Source organism: Perca fluviatilis, chromosome 1 (genome assembly GCF_010015445.1).
Source record: "Perca fluviatilis chromosome 1, GENO_Pfluv_1.0, whole genome shotgun sequence".
NCBI classification, from domain to species: Eukaryota; Metazoa; Chordata; class Actinopteri; order Perciformes; family Percidae; genus Perca; species Perca fluviatilis.
The window spans coordinates 37,377,938-37,396,497 of NC_053112.1; the positions used below are offsets into that span (position 1 = coordinate 37,377,938).

General features: G+C 41.1%; 1 protein-coding gene across 12 annotated transcripts in view; it reads right to left on the reverse strand.

The window, feature by feature from the left end:
- The window catches only part of si:dkey-237i9.8 (platelet endothelial cell adhesion molecule), a 33,755-nt gene that overhangs the window by 8,205 nt on the left and 6,990 nt on the right, over positions 1–18,560 (reverse strand). For 5 of the 12 annotated variants that reach the window (XM_039816725.1, XM_039816717.1, XM_039816751.1 and 2 more), the window contains exons 3-12: positions 12,711–13,007; positions 11,723–12,004; positions 11,372–11,638; positions 10,409–10,681; positions 8,512–8,790; positions 7,127–7,405; positions 4,650–4,751; positions 4,499–4,529; positions 2,984–3,063; positions 428–481 (exon numbers count right to left, since the gene is read on the reverse strand). In XM_039816725.1, coding sequence (XP_039672659.1) covers positions 428–481; positions 2,984–3,063; positions 4,499–4,529; positions 4,650–4,751; positions 7,127–7,405; positions 8,512–8,790; positions 10,409–10,681; positions 11,372–11,638; positions 11,723–12,004; positions 12,711–13,007 — 1,944 coding nt within the window. Of the gene's footprint in view, positions 1–427; positions 482–1,883; positions 3,064–4,498; positions 4,530–4,649; positions 4,752–7,126; positions 7,406–8,511; positions 8,791–10,408; positions 10,682–11,371; positions 11,639–11,722; positions 12,005–12,710; positions 13,008–18,560 lie in introns of those variants that run through there. The other 7 variants (XM_039816766.1, XM_039816742.1, XM_039816807.1 and 4 more) reach the window with 6 other exon arrangements.

Here is an 18,560-nt window from a genome sequence, read left to right on the forward strand (position 1 = left end):
ATCTCCTTTCTTTATCTACTTTTTCAGAGGTGGATAGAGTTTACCTCCCAGAACTGGTTCAGGAACTTATTAGCAAGACTATGAAACTTTTGAAAAAACAAATGACACATTCTGAATCTTACAAATGGAAGTATAACCAGCGGCTAATGTTAGCTAATGTTAGCTAATGTTACGAAACTTCAGATAGATATTGCTGACATTACTGAATCAGTTTGCTGACTTTATGACTCTTCTATACTTAGACATTTGAACATTTACCTATATCACATCAATATCAATTGTTTGACATGTTGCTTTAAAGAAGAGCAGTTAAAGCTCTCGGTGCTCAATGCTCAATAGGTCCACCCGTGTTAAATAAACATGCGTCCATGGAGATATTTTCAGGAAAAGCATTAATATAATGGTACATATTACAAGCCCAGCTCACCTGCTTCAGGTGGTCGCTCGCTCCACACGCTGACTGCAGCTCGGTTCGCCCTTACTGTGAAACACAGAGAGACAAACATCAGGTCATAAGGTGGGCTGCAAAACGCAGACTTTAATTATGTTGTAAGAATTATGCATATTACATATACCTTAATATATATATATATATATATATATATATAATTATACATTATAGAGCCACATGTATGATGAATATCACCGTAGGTAGTAGGTGACGCGTTTGAGTCATTCCTTAAGAATTTTAATAGGAAACACACTCTTCTCTTTCTTGCTGAGAATTGTATGGGAAGAACGATGCCACTCTTAGTCTATGTGCTATATATGAAGCTGCTGCCAGCAAGTAGTTAGCTTAGCATAAAGACTGGAAACAGATAAACCAGCTCTGTCCAAAGGTAAAAACAAATGCCAGTCTCTGAACCCAGCTAATTCATTTTTGGGTGTGAAAACGTAAAGTGTGCGGCTTTACAGGGAGGTCACTTGTCATTTTTACACTTTAGGTTTTCTTTAGACAGAGCCAGGCCAAGAGTTTACCCCTTCCAGTCTTTATGCTAAGCTAAGTTAGGCGTCTTCTGGCTCAGTCAAACATGAGAGTGGAATCAGTCTTCTCGCCTAACTCTCGGCAAGCATGTGGATAAGCACTATTTAACAACATGTCTAACTACTTTTTTACGTGACCAAAAGTCAGATATCAGGATTATGTTTTGTTCTCAAAGCAATAACAGAGAGAGAGACACTTTTTGTAGCACATCTCCACAACCTGGCCTTCAGTGGAGGCTTTCTTGCTCTCAAAATAAAACCAATAACAAAGGAGCAGATTCCAAGTCTTAGTCTGGTACGTAGAGAATACTCCTACTGCCTTGTGCACAATAGGCCGTTAATATGGCAGCGGCTGCACAATAAGTTCTGGCTAAAACAACTTCCCATTGTAACTTCCCAGTTGGTAACATAATCTCACAAACAGCTCAAGCGAGGCTTATGTGATTAATTTCCTCCACCTGCTGCATGCATTCAAAACTTGCCTGGCCTGAAACCAAATAAGCCCCGCCCTTCCCAACAGCACCAATTGTATCTGCTATACAATTGGTGCTGTTGGGAAAGGCGGGGCTTATTTGGTGACAACATAGGAAGTTTTTTGCAGACTCTATTGTTTCGACTTTTCAAGGAAGTCTCTGTCGTATGGTCCTTTTTTAGGAAATGAATCAACTTCATGTTATGTTGGTATTCTTGTCTTGGATCTGTGCTTAGGATGGTTGCACCATCCAGCACATAGTGTAATGGAAGTTTAATACAGGCATAATAATAATAATAATAATAATAATAATAATAATAATAATAATAATAATAATAATCAGGTTCTTGGACCACATTTTTTTGCAGTGTAAATAGTTGCTTCAGATACAACAGCTGGAGCAAAATGAATGGTACTGACACATTTCTAAATAAAACCAACGTCTTTATTCTACAGGTGTCTCTGGGATGAACCAAAAATATATACACACATTTCCTGTGATGGTGATAAAATGTATATACAAATCAATCTGTCACCAAGGCCATTTAAACATGCACATCAGACAAATGGAGCAGTTGCAACAATAAAAGGACATGAAATCACACAAACATGGTGATTGAAAGAAACAAAGGACAAAGACAGTAATGTTACGTAAATCATAAAAAATAGGCCTTCTAGAGCGCAGGAGGAGGGGAGAGGGAGCAGCGGGTCCTAGTTTAAATTGTTTATAACACGCCCCTCCTTTTCACTGAGGAAAGTCGTCAGTGAAGAAAGTGTTCAAATCCCACAACACTGGACATCAACAGGATTACGGCCTCTTGTGTTCCTTTCCATGTTTGCCCTCAGAGTCCTTTCTTAGAACTTCCTTTTCTTTGAAAGTAAAAAATAAAAAAATGTAATTGACGTTCCACACATTGTGGGGCATCTCTACACTGTTGCTGGGATACTGTAGCTGCTCCTGTTGCTGATGTCAATGGGAAGCGACGCCACACTATCTCGCGCCCCATTGGTCACTCTCCCCTCCGTGCCATCATAGAGTAGCGCTGCGTCTGGAAGAAGATGATAGTTGACGCTCTGAGCAGTTTGCAACAATTGACAAATAATAATTGAACTACTCAAGCAGCTTGCTCCTCCATAAACACAGCCTGTACCTCAGAGAGTTTACTTCCCACAGTACAACAACTGTATTCTAACAACATCCTACTCATCCTGCCTGTGCAGATACGGTACATACTTAGACACAAACACAATGTACATGCAAAAAAAAGTCAGACACAGACGAAGGCAATACGCCTAAACATACCCATGTTGTGCGTGCACATAAACTTGTACAGGAAAGTGACATAGACAGTTACATAAACAGAAACATGGGCCCTGCATGCATATTAGAACATGGAAATGAAAATGGATTGCCGTGGCTACAACAGGAAACATGCTATGACTGTTGAGGCGAGAGACATGGCTGTTAAGATGATGACTGAGTGATGACAGTCAGTGGGACACAGGAGAATAGTAAAACCAAGCTACCTGTGGCTGCTTTATAAACCTCTGTGTCGTGGGTTAGATTCACTGTTAAAGAGTCATCTGATTTAGGGCTCGAAGGCTTTCTGAGAGATGGTGAAAATAAAGTCAACAAAAAAATCTGCTAAAGCATGAAAAACTATATGCAATACATTCTGACACAAGCTAAGAATGAACTTCAAAAACCATACTGGTGGCCTTTAAGTTTGGGAGTTTTTGTACTACATGTTTTTTCATGCACTTTTATTCTGCCAAACAACTCTTTTTTTAGTTAATACATAAAATACCTCTACCAGTGGGTATTTTAATATCCATGCACCCCTAACATTATCTTCATGACTTGCACTACTAATGTGCACACAATATTCACACATGGTATATGTAACCTAGCTAGTTTTATGCTTTTGTGCTCATTTGTCATCAATGTCTTTATTTGACGTTATGAAACAGCAATTTTCTTTGCCACTTGGGGGGAAAGAGAAACTAGTCATTTTTGTTTTTATTGTATATAGTTTCACACCTACCTACCAGTATTTATCTATTTTTTGTGATTTATTGATTTACTTGGCTACTGTAACACTGCAATATCCTGTAGGGATTAATAATATAAATAACGATAATAAATATGCTTACTTGCTTTTTGCTGAGTTTCAAATTTTGTTTTTAAGGCCATCAATGCCCTGGCCCTGGCGCATTTTGGATTTGGGCCCAGAGACTTTTGGAACAGGTTACCCCCAGATTGACACTTGCACCTACTTAGTATTTACAATGGCTTTTAATACATACTAGCGCTGTGACATTTTCCTTTCTTCCTCCTGCTTTAATGTATCCTTTTCTGACTTTACTATAAGTTATATTTTATTCGTGTTGATTCGTGTCATGTTGATTGATTGATTGATTAATCGATACCACTCTTATGTGTGTGTATGCTAAATATGAAGCTGGTCTCAGGAGACAGGGCTCTGTCCTGACCGAGGCAGTCTGCCAACCAGCACCTATAAAGCTCACTAATTAACACGTTATGTCTCGTTTGTTTAATCCGCACAAAAACGTCGGTGAAAAAAATCATTATTTCCTGGCCTTGGGTTTGGAGTACACACATGCAAAACAACCAGTATGTGGTTTTTTTAAAGACCATTCCAGCCCCCTCCCTCTCTTGACTGTACTGACCTGGACACATTTAAACACTAATCAAAACACACCTCTTCACTTTAGCTTTCCACATACAATAGTCTTACATTTCATTTCATAATTGCTTTTAATATGTTTGTTTAATGTGTTGGTTTTATTGCTTATCTGTTTTTAATGTGCTATATATGCTGGTTTTACTGTAAAGTGTCTTTGAGTACCATGTAAAGCGCTATATAAATAAAATGAATTATTATTATTATTATTATTACTATAAATAACAGAAACCTAACACTCAAAGACCCTCATCTAAGCCAGTTACAAAACTAGATAGACTGTCACTAACTTCTACAGCATCTGTCACATTCAGAGGAAGTAGTCGAGCCAACTCACACTGACAATTCAGCAGCTGCTTCTCTTTTACCTACAATAAGAGAGGAGAGGTGAGAAGAAGAGCAGGAGGAAGGAGGTGGAGGAAGGTTGGTTTTCATACACAGTTAGAGATAAACGGCCTGAGTTGCTGGAGGACTGTAGGTCTCTCTACCTCTCTTGGATATGAAGCACAGCACAGAGACCACCACCAACACAGACACCGCCAGCATACAGAACCCCCCGATCACCAGTTTCTTCCACAACGCCAGGCGCACTAGGGGAGAGAGAGAAAGAGAGAAAGAGAGAGAGAGAGAGAGAGACAAACAACAACACAAGGGGAAAGAAGGGGAGAGAATAAAACGGGACAGGGTTGACAAACGTTGTTCAAGACAGAGAAACTCCCAGATTTTGATACACTCTCCGACCAGACAAAAATGCAACATCTACTTGGAGAAACTAGTGTGAGCGCTGTAGAAGAAGCGAGATATGTGAGTGCGTGTCACAGCCTGAGAGACAAGCAGCACAACAACACCTAATATCTGGAGTTCATCTCCCCACAGGTTACTCTGCCTTCTCATTTAGTCCTCTACTTCATGGGTTTATTTCATGTTTTTTTGTATTTTTTTTGCATTTTGTCTTTGTTTTCTTTCTAACATTTGACACTAGCGATTTTACTGTATATTGATATATTGTTGTTGCTTTCCTGTTTTTATTTTTTAAATGTATCTATTTTAGTTTACTCAATTAATTGTATGTATGTATTTCTTCATTATTATCCTTGATGCTTTGGCAATATTGTTATTTCTGACATTCATGCCAATAAAGCAATTTGAATTGAATTGAATTGAAAGGAAGAGAAGACTAAAAAAGGTTTGAAAAGATACAAAAAAAAGGCACAAAGGTCAAAGTAACAATATTTGGATTGTGCAACAAGGCAGGCCTGCTTGGTTCTTTTGGTGAATGATTGTAAAGTTTTACAAAGAATATGTTTAGGGCATTTACTCTCTAAATGGGACGTTTTGGGACAGATTGGCAGGTATTCATAGCCTGGCTGACACCAGACCCTTCTCAGTAGTAACTGAGAGTGGGTCTGGGAAAGGTTCATTGACAGTTCATTTCCAAACAGACGCTGCTCAAATGCCTCTGGGCGCATTGGATAGTCCTTCAACCAATCAGACCAACGATCCGGGTGACGCTGCGCTTCGGTAGCCGTCATGTTGAATGTAAACAAAAAGCTGCTCGCCGTCACTGCGCTATCATCGTCGTCGTGTAAAGCCCGCCTCAACGGTTATGATTGGTGTAAAGCCCGCCTCAGCGGTTGTGATTGGTGCCTCGATTTTGGGGACATTGGAAATGGGTTTGAATGGGCTCTTCGCCAGACTGACTTGCAGAGCAAATCTCAAATTTGCCGGAAGTTTGTCAGGGTTTACCCAGGCTAGGGTATTCAGTATGCTGTGGACAAAATACAAACAGCAATACACTGGTAAGGGCAAATTACATTTAACCATGTATCCAGCTAATTTAAATGGCTCACGTTACTGTATTGTGTTCCACCAAAACAGGTTCCTTATCGAGGCAATTTTGCAGATCCACCGTCTTTGCGACCGGTACTTAGCGCCGCCCAAGATGATTGTGATTGGTTTAAAGAAATGCAAACAACTCAGAGTGTTTTTTTCTCCTATCCAGGAGTGTATGTGTGAAGGGGCCAGACCTTACAACGCAGCGCTGTGGAGATTGGTCTGGCAATGCAATTTCCCTATTAAGTCTCTCTTTCTTCAAATCCTGAGGGACAGAAACCATAACTTGTTGTCTACATGTATGAAACCAAGATATTTTTTAGTTAGCTAGCTTTAGCAAATATCTGGCCAGTCTGAGTATTGGCTGCTTGTAATAAAAATAAACTGCAAAAAGAAAGTGAGCAATTAACGAGAACACCATACTAGATAATGGGGCGGCGGTGGCTGTACGGACTTGGCTTGGGGAGGGTGGACGGTTCAAGTCAGCCAATTGGAACGGGGTATGAATTGGCACCTGGAGAGGAGCAGTCAAAGTCCTTGACCAAGGCACTGAACCCCCAACTATTCGGAGCACCTGATTATGGCAGCCCCCATCACTCTGATATCTCTCCACAACAATAACGATAATGCATGTCTTTAGGTATGTATATGTGTTTATTTTGGGCTATGTGTGTGTGTGTGTGTGTGTGTGTGTGTGTGTGTGTGTGTGTGTGTGTGTGTGTGTGTGTGTGTGTGTGTAACAACAGAGTAAAGATTATTGAATTTCACCAAGAGGAATTAATAAAGTAGTTCCTCTTCTATATCATATGGAGGAAAAACACTGAATCAATGACCTCTGTAGGTTGAGAGGGTTTGTGGGTAAGGCAAAAAAAAAAGTCCTTAAAAATGTAATTTCTCTGCCTGGATTCTTAGCTTATGTTTTGTGTACAGAATGAGATGCTCACCGTTTCCACAAAGGATTATGCTAATTAGCCGACTGAGCTTGACTATGTTTCTTTACTTAAAAAAATGTAATACAATTTCCGAAGGAAAGATATTTTTCTGCATGCTCCAGATGTCAGGGTCAGTCACAGAACAGCAGGTCTAGAACAGGTGGGGGTCCCTACTGAGAGTGAAAACCCATCAGCCTCACCCTGTATGTTGACCTGGTTACTGATGACAACATTGTTGGCGTGGTTGAAAGCCTCGCAGTAGTATGCGCCACTGTCCTGTTTGGACACCTCGGGGATCTGGTAGGCCGTGTTGTTCTCGTTGGAGGTGGTGGTATACAGCGGCTGTTCATCGCCAACACGGTACCACTTAAAGGTGACAGGCGGAGTGCCGACAACACTGCATAGGAGGTAGAGATGATCTCCCTCAGAGATGTCTGATAGGTCAGGGACCACGGATATAAGTGGGTGCGTCAGAGGCACTAGGAGAGGAAAAGATGGGACATTAGTCAACATTAACTGACTTAGTGGCTTAGTGATCTTAAGAGGTGTTGGTAGGTGGATTTTGTTACCAATGGACATTGCCCCTGTTTCCAGTCTTTATGCTAAGCTAAGCAAACCGGTTGGCTGCGAAAAACTTAATGGGACAGTTTACCCCAAAATCACAAATACATACAGTATTTTCCCTCTTACCTGTAGTGCTATTTATCAATCTAGATCGCTAGATTCTAGGTGATTTTGGTGCGAGTTGCCTAGTGTTGGAGCTATCAGCTGTAGAGATGTCTGCCTTTGCTTTTACTCAGATATAATGGAACTACAGTAGATGGCAAAATACATTTGAAAAAGTCAACAGCAATGTCTCTTTTCAGAAATCATGACCCGGTTACTCAAGAAAATCACAGACCTGGTTGTGAGCAGTTTCATGTAGGAACTATTTTCTTTCTTCTGAACTACACCCGCCAATTTTTTGACACTTTTAGCACCACAAGCCGATTGCCATCTAGTTCTCTAGCAGACATCTCTACGGCTGATATCTCCAACACTGGGCAACTCACACCCAAAAAATCTAGAGTGATAACAAAGCACTACAGGTAAGATAAAAATGGTAATTTTTGATTTTGAAGTGAACTGTTCCTTTAATAGACATACATGAGAGTGGTATCAATCCATCTAAATCAAATCAAAGTTGTATCATATTGTGTTATTGTATCAATAAAATTAAATAATAAAATAAGGTTGTCAATAATTTCAAAGTTTAATCTTGACCTTGGAAACAGCAGCTAGAAAAACAACAACTGAACAACTAAAGGGGCATTGAGGTGAAATTGTTCTGCCAACTGCTGTTTCAGAGGTCAGGAATCCACCATAAAACCCAACTTTTCAGCTAAAACGGAAAAGAAGTGTTTCAAGTGCTCAGAAAAATGAAAATTCACATCCACAATTCAATGACAACTGGACAAAGTCCACCTGGTTGTGTGATATAATTTAAAAGCACTGGAACAGCTATTATCCATATATAATCTGGGCAGTGATGATGAGGCAAATTAAGAATATTCTACCCATGTCAGAATGGATTCTAAATTATTACCTATTACAGTGGCGTAGAGTCTTTTACTGAGCGGGGCTTCCCTGTGATTATTCTTCGCCTCGCACATGTACTTGGTGATTTCGTCAGGCTTGGTGATGGTGACTGCGAAGAAAGCTTGTTGAAAGGGCTTCTTGACAATGGTTGTGTTCAGTTGGTCGTACTCCCTCAGAAGGGTGTAGTTTATTGGCAGGCTGCCACTGTCTGACTGACAGAGGATCTTGAGGGGCTGTCCTAGGACTGCTCTGCCAACCACCAAGATCTTTGGAATGGAGACAGACACTAAAAAGGGGAAAGAGAAAGAAATTAAGCACAACTCCTATAAAGCAAAACCAATAGCCCTGTTCACACATGGCACATGTCACCTAGCTAGTGTTATGCTTGTTGGTGCTCATTTGTCATCAATGTCATCATTTAAAGGCAGGGGTGATTCTAGGATCAGACCTTTAGGGGGGCTCAGCCCCTAATGAGAATGTGACACGGATATAGTGCCTTGCAAAAGTATTAACCCCCCTGCTAAATCAGTAATTTCACTGGATAACAATATATGAATATATGTATTTATTATTATAACAGAGGATAAATGAAAAATATTGAACATATGAAAAAACTACAAAAGACCCTTTATGGACTACCAGAATCATATGATAATGAGGTGTAAACAATAAATAAATAAAAAAATAAAACTTTCCATGACTGGGTTACAGGTGCATAGCATTGGCGGATATTAAGCCTGTTTCTTTGAACCTGTAATTGTTTGCCCTTTTTTTTTTATTATTATAATTTTTAGGGGGGCTGAGATATATTTAGGGCCCCCCTAAAAAGGGTCTAAAATCACCACTGTTTAAAGGTATTAGGCCATGATCACACTCAAAAAGCAGTCGAGAGCAATAGCGGAGTGGCAATCGGGAGAGTCGGGACATTTCCCGGTGGGCCGGTAGTGTTTGGAGGCCGCGAGGACCGGTCTGATAATAGTTATACATTGCAAGTTCTTAGCAACACCATCCGGCGGCCTGGTGGGCGGCCGCGGCCCGCTGGTCACACTGTGCAGCCTCTGCTCAACCCGTACGGCGGGCCGCAGCAGCCTCTAATCAGAAAGCACTAACGAAGTGCAGGTCACAACCATGTCTAGGATTTTCAGAAATGTAGGGGGATCAGTGAGCGGCCCCTCCCCAAATGGCATAGCCCTGGTCGGCCTATGACGTAGAGCCATCGAACACCTCTTTTTTTCCTCGTCACGTTTGGAAGTCTATCGGTAACGTTTATAGACAGTGTGCGAGTCTAATGATGGAAAGCCAAAAAAGAAAAGAGAAAGGTGGCGCTGAGAAGGTCAGACTCAAAAGGAAAACAAATTATGGAGGAGGATGAAAACATTACACCTAATCAGTTTAAAACTCAGACCCTCCTCGCTAGATTTTTTGGTCGCACTCCGCCCCTGGTCAAGAGCGTCTTTTGTTGCTATACAACAGTATCCAAGAGTGCTATGTGGAGCGGTGCTAGATAAAACAAAGCGGTCGAGCGGTGCAAGAGAATGAACAGAGAGAGGGAGCGGTGCTACTAACATTAGATTAAACAAAGCTAGTTCCCTCGGAACAGGGAGCCCCCGGTCATATCATGTCATGGCTGTGCTCCAAGTCTCACACTGGCACAAGTCTATCTATTGGCACCTTCTCCATTTTTTTCTTGTTGTTATGGAAACGACATGAAAAATGTTTGTCAAAAAAGCACTTGACGTGGGGCTTTTTTTTTTTTTGAAAAGTTGAACTTTTTTCAACTTCAAAAAGAGCCCTCGAGCTGCAGAAAAAAAACGTCAGCGTGAGGTGCATTAGGCTACTCATTAAGTTCACTCTTAATCTGTGTATTCAAAACTGCATCTGGAAGAGGCATCACATAAGCTTACCTTTAGGACGTACAGTCAGGGTTTCACTGGGTTTCACGATGCCCCTGGCTCGAGCTACACAGGTATAGTTGAAATCATACTGTAGGGCTTTGCCATGAAATACTCCCGGGCCCTTGGGGGTCAGTGGGCTTTCAGGTGGCTCAAGAGTGTAAGTCAATTCTTGATTGCCGAGTCTTTCAGAGGCAAAGCTCTCACTTTTGCATGTTAGCGTCATATTTTCCTTTTGAAAGACTTCAGCAGGAGACATGGTGAAAGTGGGCACTGAAAACAGCTCTGTGGACAGATTTCAAAAACATGGAAAGTCATCATCTGCATTGATATCACTTAATAATGTAAATGTCTAGTAAAAGATGTCAGATAGTTAAAAACAATATATTTTTATTTATTTATTTGACAGGGACAATGCACTCAATGCAAATCAATAATACTTTATTACACTGTTAATTAGGCAATTAAAATGGAGTGTAGAATAACTAACCCTTACTCTTGTTTGATTTAACAAAATAAAATAAATATTTAACTTATTTTTAAACTCAGTTTTAAACATTGAATACATTTTATGCATTGATGTTTTCAGTCATATTTCTTGTCTCATAACCTTTTACTACATTTTGTCCGTTTTGGGGCACCATGGATGTAGCCTCCATAGGAAAAAGTTAATGCTTACAATTATCAATCATTTTAAAGATTTTTTTTATGGGCATTTCCGCCTAATGATAGGACAGCTCAGACATGAAAGGGGAGAGAGAGGGGGCTAGACAGGCAGGAAAGCTGTCACAGGTCGGACTCGAACCCTGGACCTTCCGCATCGAAGAATAAACCTCTACATATGTGTGCCTGCGCTACCAACTGAGCTAACCGGCCACTTATCAATCACTTTATGATGAAAAACACATCACTAGTTAGAACACAGATTTATATGTACAGTATGCACACATAGGTCATTTTCCTCTGTCCACTCACCAGTCACTGAAACCGTCTTTGAGACGTATTTCACTACATCTCCCATCTCGAATCTGCACTCAAACTCGCCAGGGTCCTTGGCCAGTGCAACCTTGCTGTGGTTGACTTTGGTGTCTCCACTTCTGAGAAGCTGGTTCCCCTGGCTCAGGTAGAGGTTACCTTCAGAGTGCTGCAGAACGTTTCTGACGGTGCACAAGATGTCCAGTTGGTCTCCTTCATAGATCTTGGACTGGGGGAAAATCTCCAAAACTGGTGTGATGGGAAGTTCTAAGTAGACAAAACCAATGAAGAGAAAGCCCTGTGACGGGTCCAATGCTTTGAAGAGTACAGACATTTCAAAATGCTACTTACCTTTGACTGTAACATGGACAGCGCTGCTTTCCTCGGACTTGAAGGAGTCTGGCGTTACAAGGACAGTGTAGGCACAGTGAATTTTGTGGATGCCAATGCTAGTGATGCGAAGCTTGGCCTCTGCCCTGTTGGAGTTGACCTGCTTCTCCTGGATCTCTTTGGAGTCATCGTAGAAGTAAAAGAAAATGGAGCCTGTCTCACCGTGCGCCGTACATGTGGCCGTTATCTCCTCCCCTTCGCTGACCACACCCTTGTTTAGCCTGAGAACTGGTTTCGACAGGCCTGGAAAGATAATATGAAAGAAATGTGCTCACATTTAATCCAACAGTGTTGTAATAAAGTAAGCAAAAATGAAACAGCACCATATTCTGCAAATGTTGAAGAAATGATCCCGCTTGCTGTTGCACATAACACCGCATTCCCATTATGCACATTTTTCAAACCTACATACAATGGATTTAGAATCATGCCTGCGTTAGTTACATTATTATGGCTATAGTCTTGATCAGCAATTTATTTCTAGGATAATTTCTTCCGGATGTTCCGCCGTATGTCCCTTGCCCTCTGTTCGTTTCGGGAAACAACATCAAACTTCAGACTAGCGAGCTACACGCTGAAAATGGCAAGTTTTGAATAAAAAATTTGGATTGCAGGCCTGCTTGGTTCTTTCAGGGAATCATTGTAAAGATTTACAGAGAATATGTTTAACGTTATGGCATTTACTGTCCAACTACGACGTATTGGGACAGATTGTGGCAGGATTGCTGTGGACGAAGGAATGTTACACAGGGCGATACACTGTTACGGGCAAATTACGGAGTATCTTGCCAACAGGTGATTAACTTAACCACACTTTAAAAACTGTTCAATTATCTTGTTAAAAAATGACTCACAGTTGTAGCCTATTAACCTTATCCGAACACATTCACACTGACCTGAACGTCTCAAACCACAACAGATAATACTGGATCCATAATAACAAACCAACCTGTTACCGTGAGTTTCTTGGCTCCGCTGTTCATGTGTTTCCCCTCAATGTTGACCTTGCACTTATATTTGCCGGTGTTGGAGACTCTGGCCTCGGACAGAGGGTACAGAAGATCCTCCGAGGTGCTGGAGGTCTTGGTGTAGACTGTGTTGCCGTCCTTATATATAGTGTACTCACGACTCAGCGCCTCCTGCCCAAAGCTGATGACGACCGCCTTGCATCTCAGAGTCACATTGGTGTTCCGAGTCACATCAGTACTTGGCTCGATGGACAGGGTGATGTCTCGTATCGTGAATACTAGGGAGTGAATAAATAAAAAAAAATTAATCAGACTGAATGTACAAGTTAATCTACTGCACTGAAAGAGTGGACAGTTGACTTTGAAGTCTTAGGTTTTAGCTTTTACATTTGACCCTTAGTCCATTTTAAATGTGCAATATATAATATATTTACTGTATTTAATCAAAAAATGACCACAATGTGTCCGATATTAAGAAAACATGCTAAGTTAAAATACTATGTTTTCTGACAATGCAAACGCCAGTATTTTCTCCTTTTGAAATTTCCGTTCCGTGACAGAATTTCTGCTTGTGTTTTGGCCTGTGTGTTGGTATCAACCTCCTATTTTGATAACAGGGCCGGGTTGCCAGATATACCTGGAATATCGCAAACCCAGCGTGCTACAGCTGTAGTACAGCCATGGAAGCACCAAACAAACGAATGGGATCAACAGAGATAGATTCATTCTAAAAAACAAAATTGCCATCTTTCTAAATGGTTGCATAACCAGAGACAAGGTCAAACACGGGTAAAAAAAGATGGAGACAGCTTAGCTCCTGAAAGGCCACAGAGTTGACTAATTTCCTCCTAAACAGGTAAGCATTGAGCTTCATTCAATTATATCACAGCTAATGTAGCAGTCATTTTCATTCATTTCAACATTCATGTGCTCGCATTACATTATATAGAGTACTGGAATAAGTTACAAACATGCAATTTAACTTTGGCAAAACGCCCCGTAGCATGAATTGTTGGATTGGGACACAGTGTTCTTTACAGGTCGCTTAGCAATGTAGGAAACGTTATGTTATGTTATTGTGGCTAACAATACCATCGCCAGCTTCAAGGTCATGATATGTTGGACGCAGAGCTGTATAGTAACGAAGTAGAACTACTTCACTACTGTACTTAAGTACTAAAAAGTTGTATCTGTACTCTACTGGAGTATTATTTTTTTCTCCTACTTCCACTTTTACTTGAGTACATATTTTCGTAATACATTTTTTATGTGCTGCATAGTTACTCGTTACTGTTGTGAATTCCTCACGCTACGGAGACTGGGTAGTCACGGCTATGTAAGTTACATAAGAAATCCCGAGATGGCGTCGTGTTTCTTTTCATTACAGTTGCCCATTCAGAAGTCAGAGACGATGTAAGTTTGTACTCTATTTAGTTATTGTTGCAGCAGATTAAGATATTTCTGAGTTGTTTCAGTCTGCAGTGAGTCCTGAATGTAAACCGTTTGACCCTGTGAAATGAAGCTGCTAGTTTATCTTTATTTTGCTAGCTTGCTAACTTTCCACTACATCACACATTTTATTTCAGTATTTGTTACTAAGTGATTAATAACCCACTGTTATTTCAGATAATAGTAGTTATAACAGCTGTGACATTAATGTACCTTTTTGGTTTTATTTCAGATACTTCCTTCATATCCAGCAATGTACAGCTTGTGACTGTCTGTAATGCACCGTCTTAATACCAAGTAAATAGTTGAACTCCAACAATATGATATTCAAAATTTGACTGCTTTCTTTAATAACTACATAACACAATACTTGTACTTTTAGTACTTGAGTAGTACATTTTAAAATAAACTAAATTAATAATATAATATTAGTTTAATAATATAAACTAATAAACTTTTGAATACTTTAGTACTTCCACTTAAGTGGGGTGCTTAAAGAGCACTTCTACTTCTACTCAAGTCACTTTTTTGATAGAGCACTTGTACTTTTACTCAAGTATGGGTCTCTAGTACTTCTGGTTGGATGGTTGGACACAAGATGATTCCCACTTTCTTAAAAACTGGCATGCAACCATAATGTGTAATGCTACGGACTGTACAGTGTATAGACAAGCTGTGTAACGGGTCTGGAAGTAGTAGTACCGACAATCTCCCCCCTGCCGAAATTGTTCCCCTGCTTCTGTTCAGCGGGCATAGCCGACAGACAGTGACTGTGCCCCGGGTACAGACGGCCGTGACATCGCGGCCTTTTTAGAGGCTGTTGCGATGACTTTAAGCCGAGAAAAGGTGGCTGTCAGTCGGGCATTAGGATTGAGATTTATGTGTGGGGGGAGATCACGTGACCGACGACTGGCATGGCTGCTCAGGGCTGAGGCTCTTTGCCCCATCTCCGCATTATCATTAAAAACCAGGTCTCTTTTTTTTTTATTTGACGTCAATCCTTTTATTTGTTACCAAGGTAACTTTGTGGAATGCCTGCGGGAGCGAAAAAGCAGACCCTGCTGCAGTTTAACCGAGCAAAGAACTCTGCCAACGACGCTAGCATGGCGACACCTAGCGAGGTTTTCGGATGCTAACGTGGATCAAAATATGGAGGAGGCCATGGCCAGGGTCCTGGAAAGGCAACAAAGCGTTGCGTTGCCAGAAATTGACACCTCGCTTCAACACATCAGGACAGAGCTGGAGAGAAGGGAACTACAGTAAGAGATTTATTATAGCGACTAGACGAGGCGCAGAAGGACAACAGACAGATGAGAAACACGGTGAAAACCTGTATTGATGACCAGAGGAAATTTGAGCTGAAGTTGGCTGAACTGGAAGATAGATCAAGAAGAAATAACATCTGAGTCATTGGGCTGAAAGGGGGTAGCGAAAAAGACGACCCAATTGGATTTTTGCAAAAACAGTTGCCAAAGTGGATCCCCTCCTTACAGAACAGGGCTACCATCGAAATTGACAGGGCACACAGAATCTACGGCAAGGGGACAGCAACACGCAAGCTGATTCTCAGGTGTCTGAGATATCAGGACCTTGAGGCAATTATTCACGGGGCGAGACAGGCACAGTAGGAAGGCCCGATTCGAGATTCCAACGCAATGCTGTGCTTTAAGCCTGAATACAGCGCTCTCACTGTCCAGTGGCACCAGGGATTTAGAAGAGTGCAGAATAAGCTGCATGTTAAAGGCATCCCAAACTTTCTTATTTATCCGGCAACTTTGAGAGTAAACCACGGAGGGAGAACGCTCACATTCACTGCACCCGAGGAGGCGGACAAGTTCTGTTGAGATTTGGAGATGAAGAAAGGAGGCGTGGCGCTCACGCTGGGCGCTTTGCAATCGGATCGGGAGCTGTTATCGGGCCAGAGGGTGGCGTGCGGGCCTCCAGTGCGGGAAGCTGAGTGGGCGGACCCAAGGACTGTGGATTGGCGTATCTGGAAAACTGTGCAAGTTTAACCGAGGACTCTGCATGTAAGTTTAGCAAACTGACTTTGGAGGGATGTTTGATGAGGCTGAAAACATGAGGGACATGGACTGCTTACTTTATACAGCCTACGAACACGATAAACACTTATCTTATAATCTATATTTACTACTCTTACATGGTTTGTTTCCCACATAGTCTATTTCAGAGCGTAATAGCTGGTCGAATTATAGTGTATGAGCTTGGGAGCCGAGTTATAAGGAGCATCTGATTAGACTACATTTTATAATCTATGTCTACTACTCCTACATGGCTGATTTGTTTTTCATACAGTTTATTTCAGAACTTAATAGATGGTTGGGATAGTCTCAAGGGTTTTTTGCAACATTGTTCATGTTTAACATAGGAAAGCATTAGACCTGTTTCAGTTAACCTGTGACTTTAGACAGGAGGGGCAGTTTTGAGCTGAGTTTTTGTGCGAGTTGCGTTTGATATCCTACAGAGAGGGAAGGGGGTCTGTGGTCTTGGAGGGCTAGGGGATTTATTTTATTTTTTGTGTTTTCACCACACTGTGCTTAGATCTAACAGCTCACCCTTTGCTACAAATTTATCAGTGAATTCCGGTAGGGTACTTGAGACATACAGTATATATGCGTACATTTTGAAAATGGCTGAACTTTCAATCCTTTCTGTTAACATCAGGGGCCAAATGGCCGATCAAACGAGCTAAATTCCTATGGACTATTTAAGAAGGAAGAACATAGACATGGCGCTTATTCAAGAATCAAACTTGCGTAAAAGAGATGTAAATCGTCTACAAAATAAATATTTCAAAGTTGCTGCTGCATCTAGTGACAACACCAGAACCAAGGGCTCCATTGTGCTGCTGTCACGAAGATGCACACACACCGTAGACAAAAGTAGAAGACTCTTCAGGCAGGATATCATATATATGTATTACAATAAGGAGTAGAAAAATAGCCTTTGTCTCAGTATATGCACCGGCTACATATGATGAAAGCTTTTTCCCACGCCTAACCAATGAATTGCTTTCTCTCAATGAATACTCATTAATTATAGGGAGAGGCATGAATGCGGTACTAGACTTAAATCAGGACAAATAAGGGGACAACCACACGAAAGCCCAAAAACACATATCGGACATGTTTAATGCAGTTATGGAATCCCACGATCTTACAGATATATGGAGAAAGCACAATCCTACTAGCAAGGATTACACCTTTTTTTCCACACGTCACCTCACCCACTCCCGCACTGATTATTTTTTGTGCTCCAGTGAACTTAAGGCAATGTTCCACACAATAGCAATGGAACCAGTAATCCTGTCTGACCACAATGCACTGATAACCACATTCCATTATCATATGTTAAGGTGGCAATTCAATAATTCCCTTCTCCAAAACGAAGCTTTTAATACAGAATTTGGAGACAAACTAGTGGAGTTCATATCACTCAATACTGGGTCAGTTTTGGACCCGGCGTACATCTGGCAAGCCACTAAAGGATTTATTAGAGATTTCACATCTTCCTTTGCAGCAAATTTGAAGAAAAAGAGAGAGGCAAGAATTGTGGAGTTGGAAGAACATTGTAAATCGTTAGAGCAATCTCTTAAGACTTGTTTTTCTAAATCTACACATACTCTTTTAGTCACAAATCGAGCAGAGCTAAATGACTTGCTAAAAAGTAGAGCTGAATTCATAATGCACAGAGTGAGGCAAAATTACTATTTTAACGGCTGTAAACCAAGCAAATTGCTAGCTCTGAAATTAAAACAAAGCGAGTCCAGAGCTGCTATCAATAGCATCCGCACAGACAGAGGTATCTCAACCAATCCTAAGGAGATCACTACCACTTTCCAATCCTTTTATTCAAAGCTGTATCAATCCTCCTGCAATCCAGATCCGACGCAGTGCCAAAAGTTCCTAAAAGAGTTAAACCTGCCTCTTCTTGACCCAGAGGAGGCAGAAGAACTGGGTCAACCTATTACGTTAGAGGAACTCAAATCTGCGCTAAAAACAGCTAAAAAAGGTAAAACACCAGGGGTTGGATGGAATTCCATCAGAACTCTTACTACAGTACTTTGACACACTGGGACCTATCATTTTACAAAATTTAACCTCGGCCATATAGAGGGGCACCTTTCATCAACAAACCAACACTGAAAAAGGCAAAGAAGTGCTAAAATTACAGGCCCATCAGCCTCATTGGGACTGATATTAAGCTTTATTCCAAAGTCTTGGCACTACGCCTAGAACGCTTCATCGAGAGGCTAGTCCACCCTGACCAATCATGGTTCATACCAAAGCGTCAAGCTGCAAGCAATATAGCAGATTACTCCATGTAATAGAAGAGGCTTGGTTTGGGAGCCAAATTCATTGACA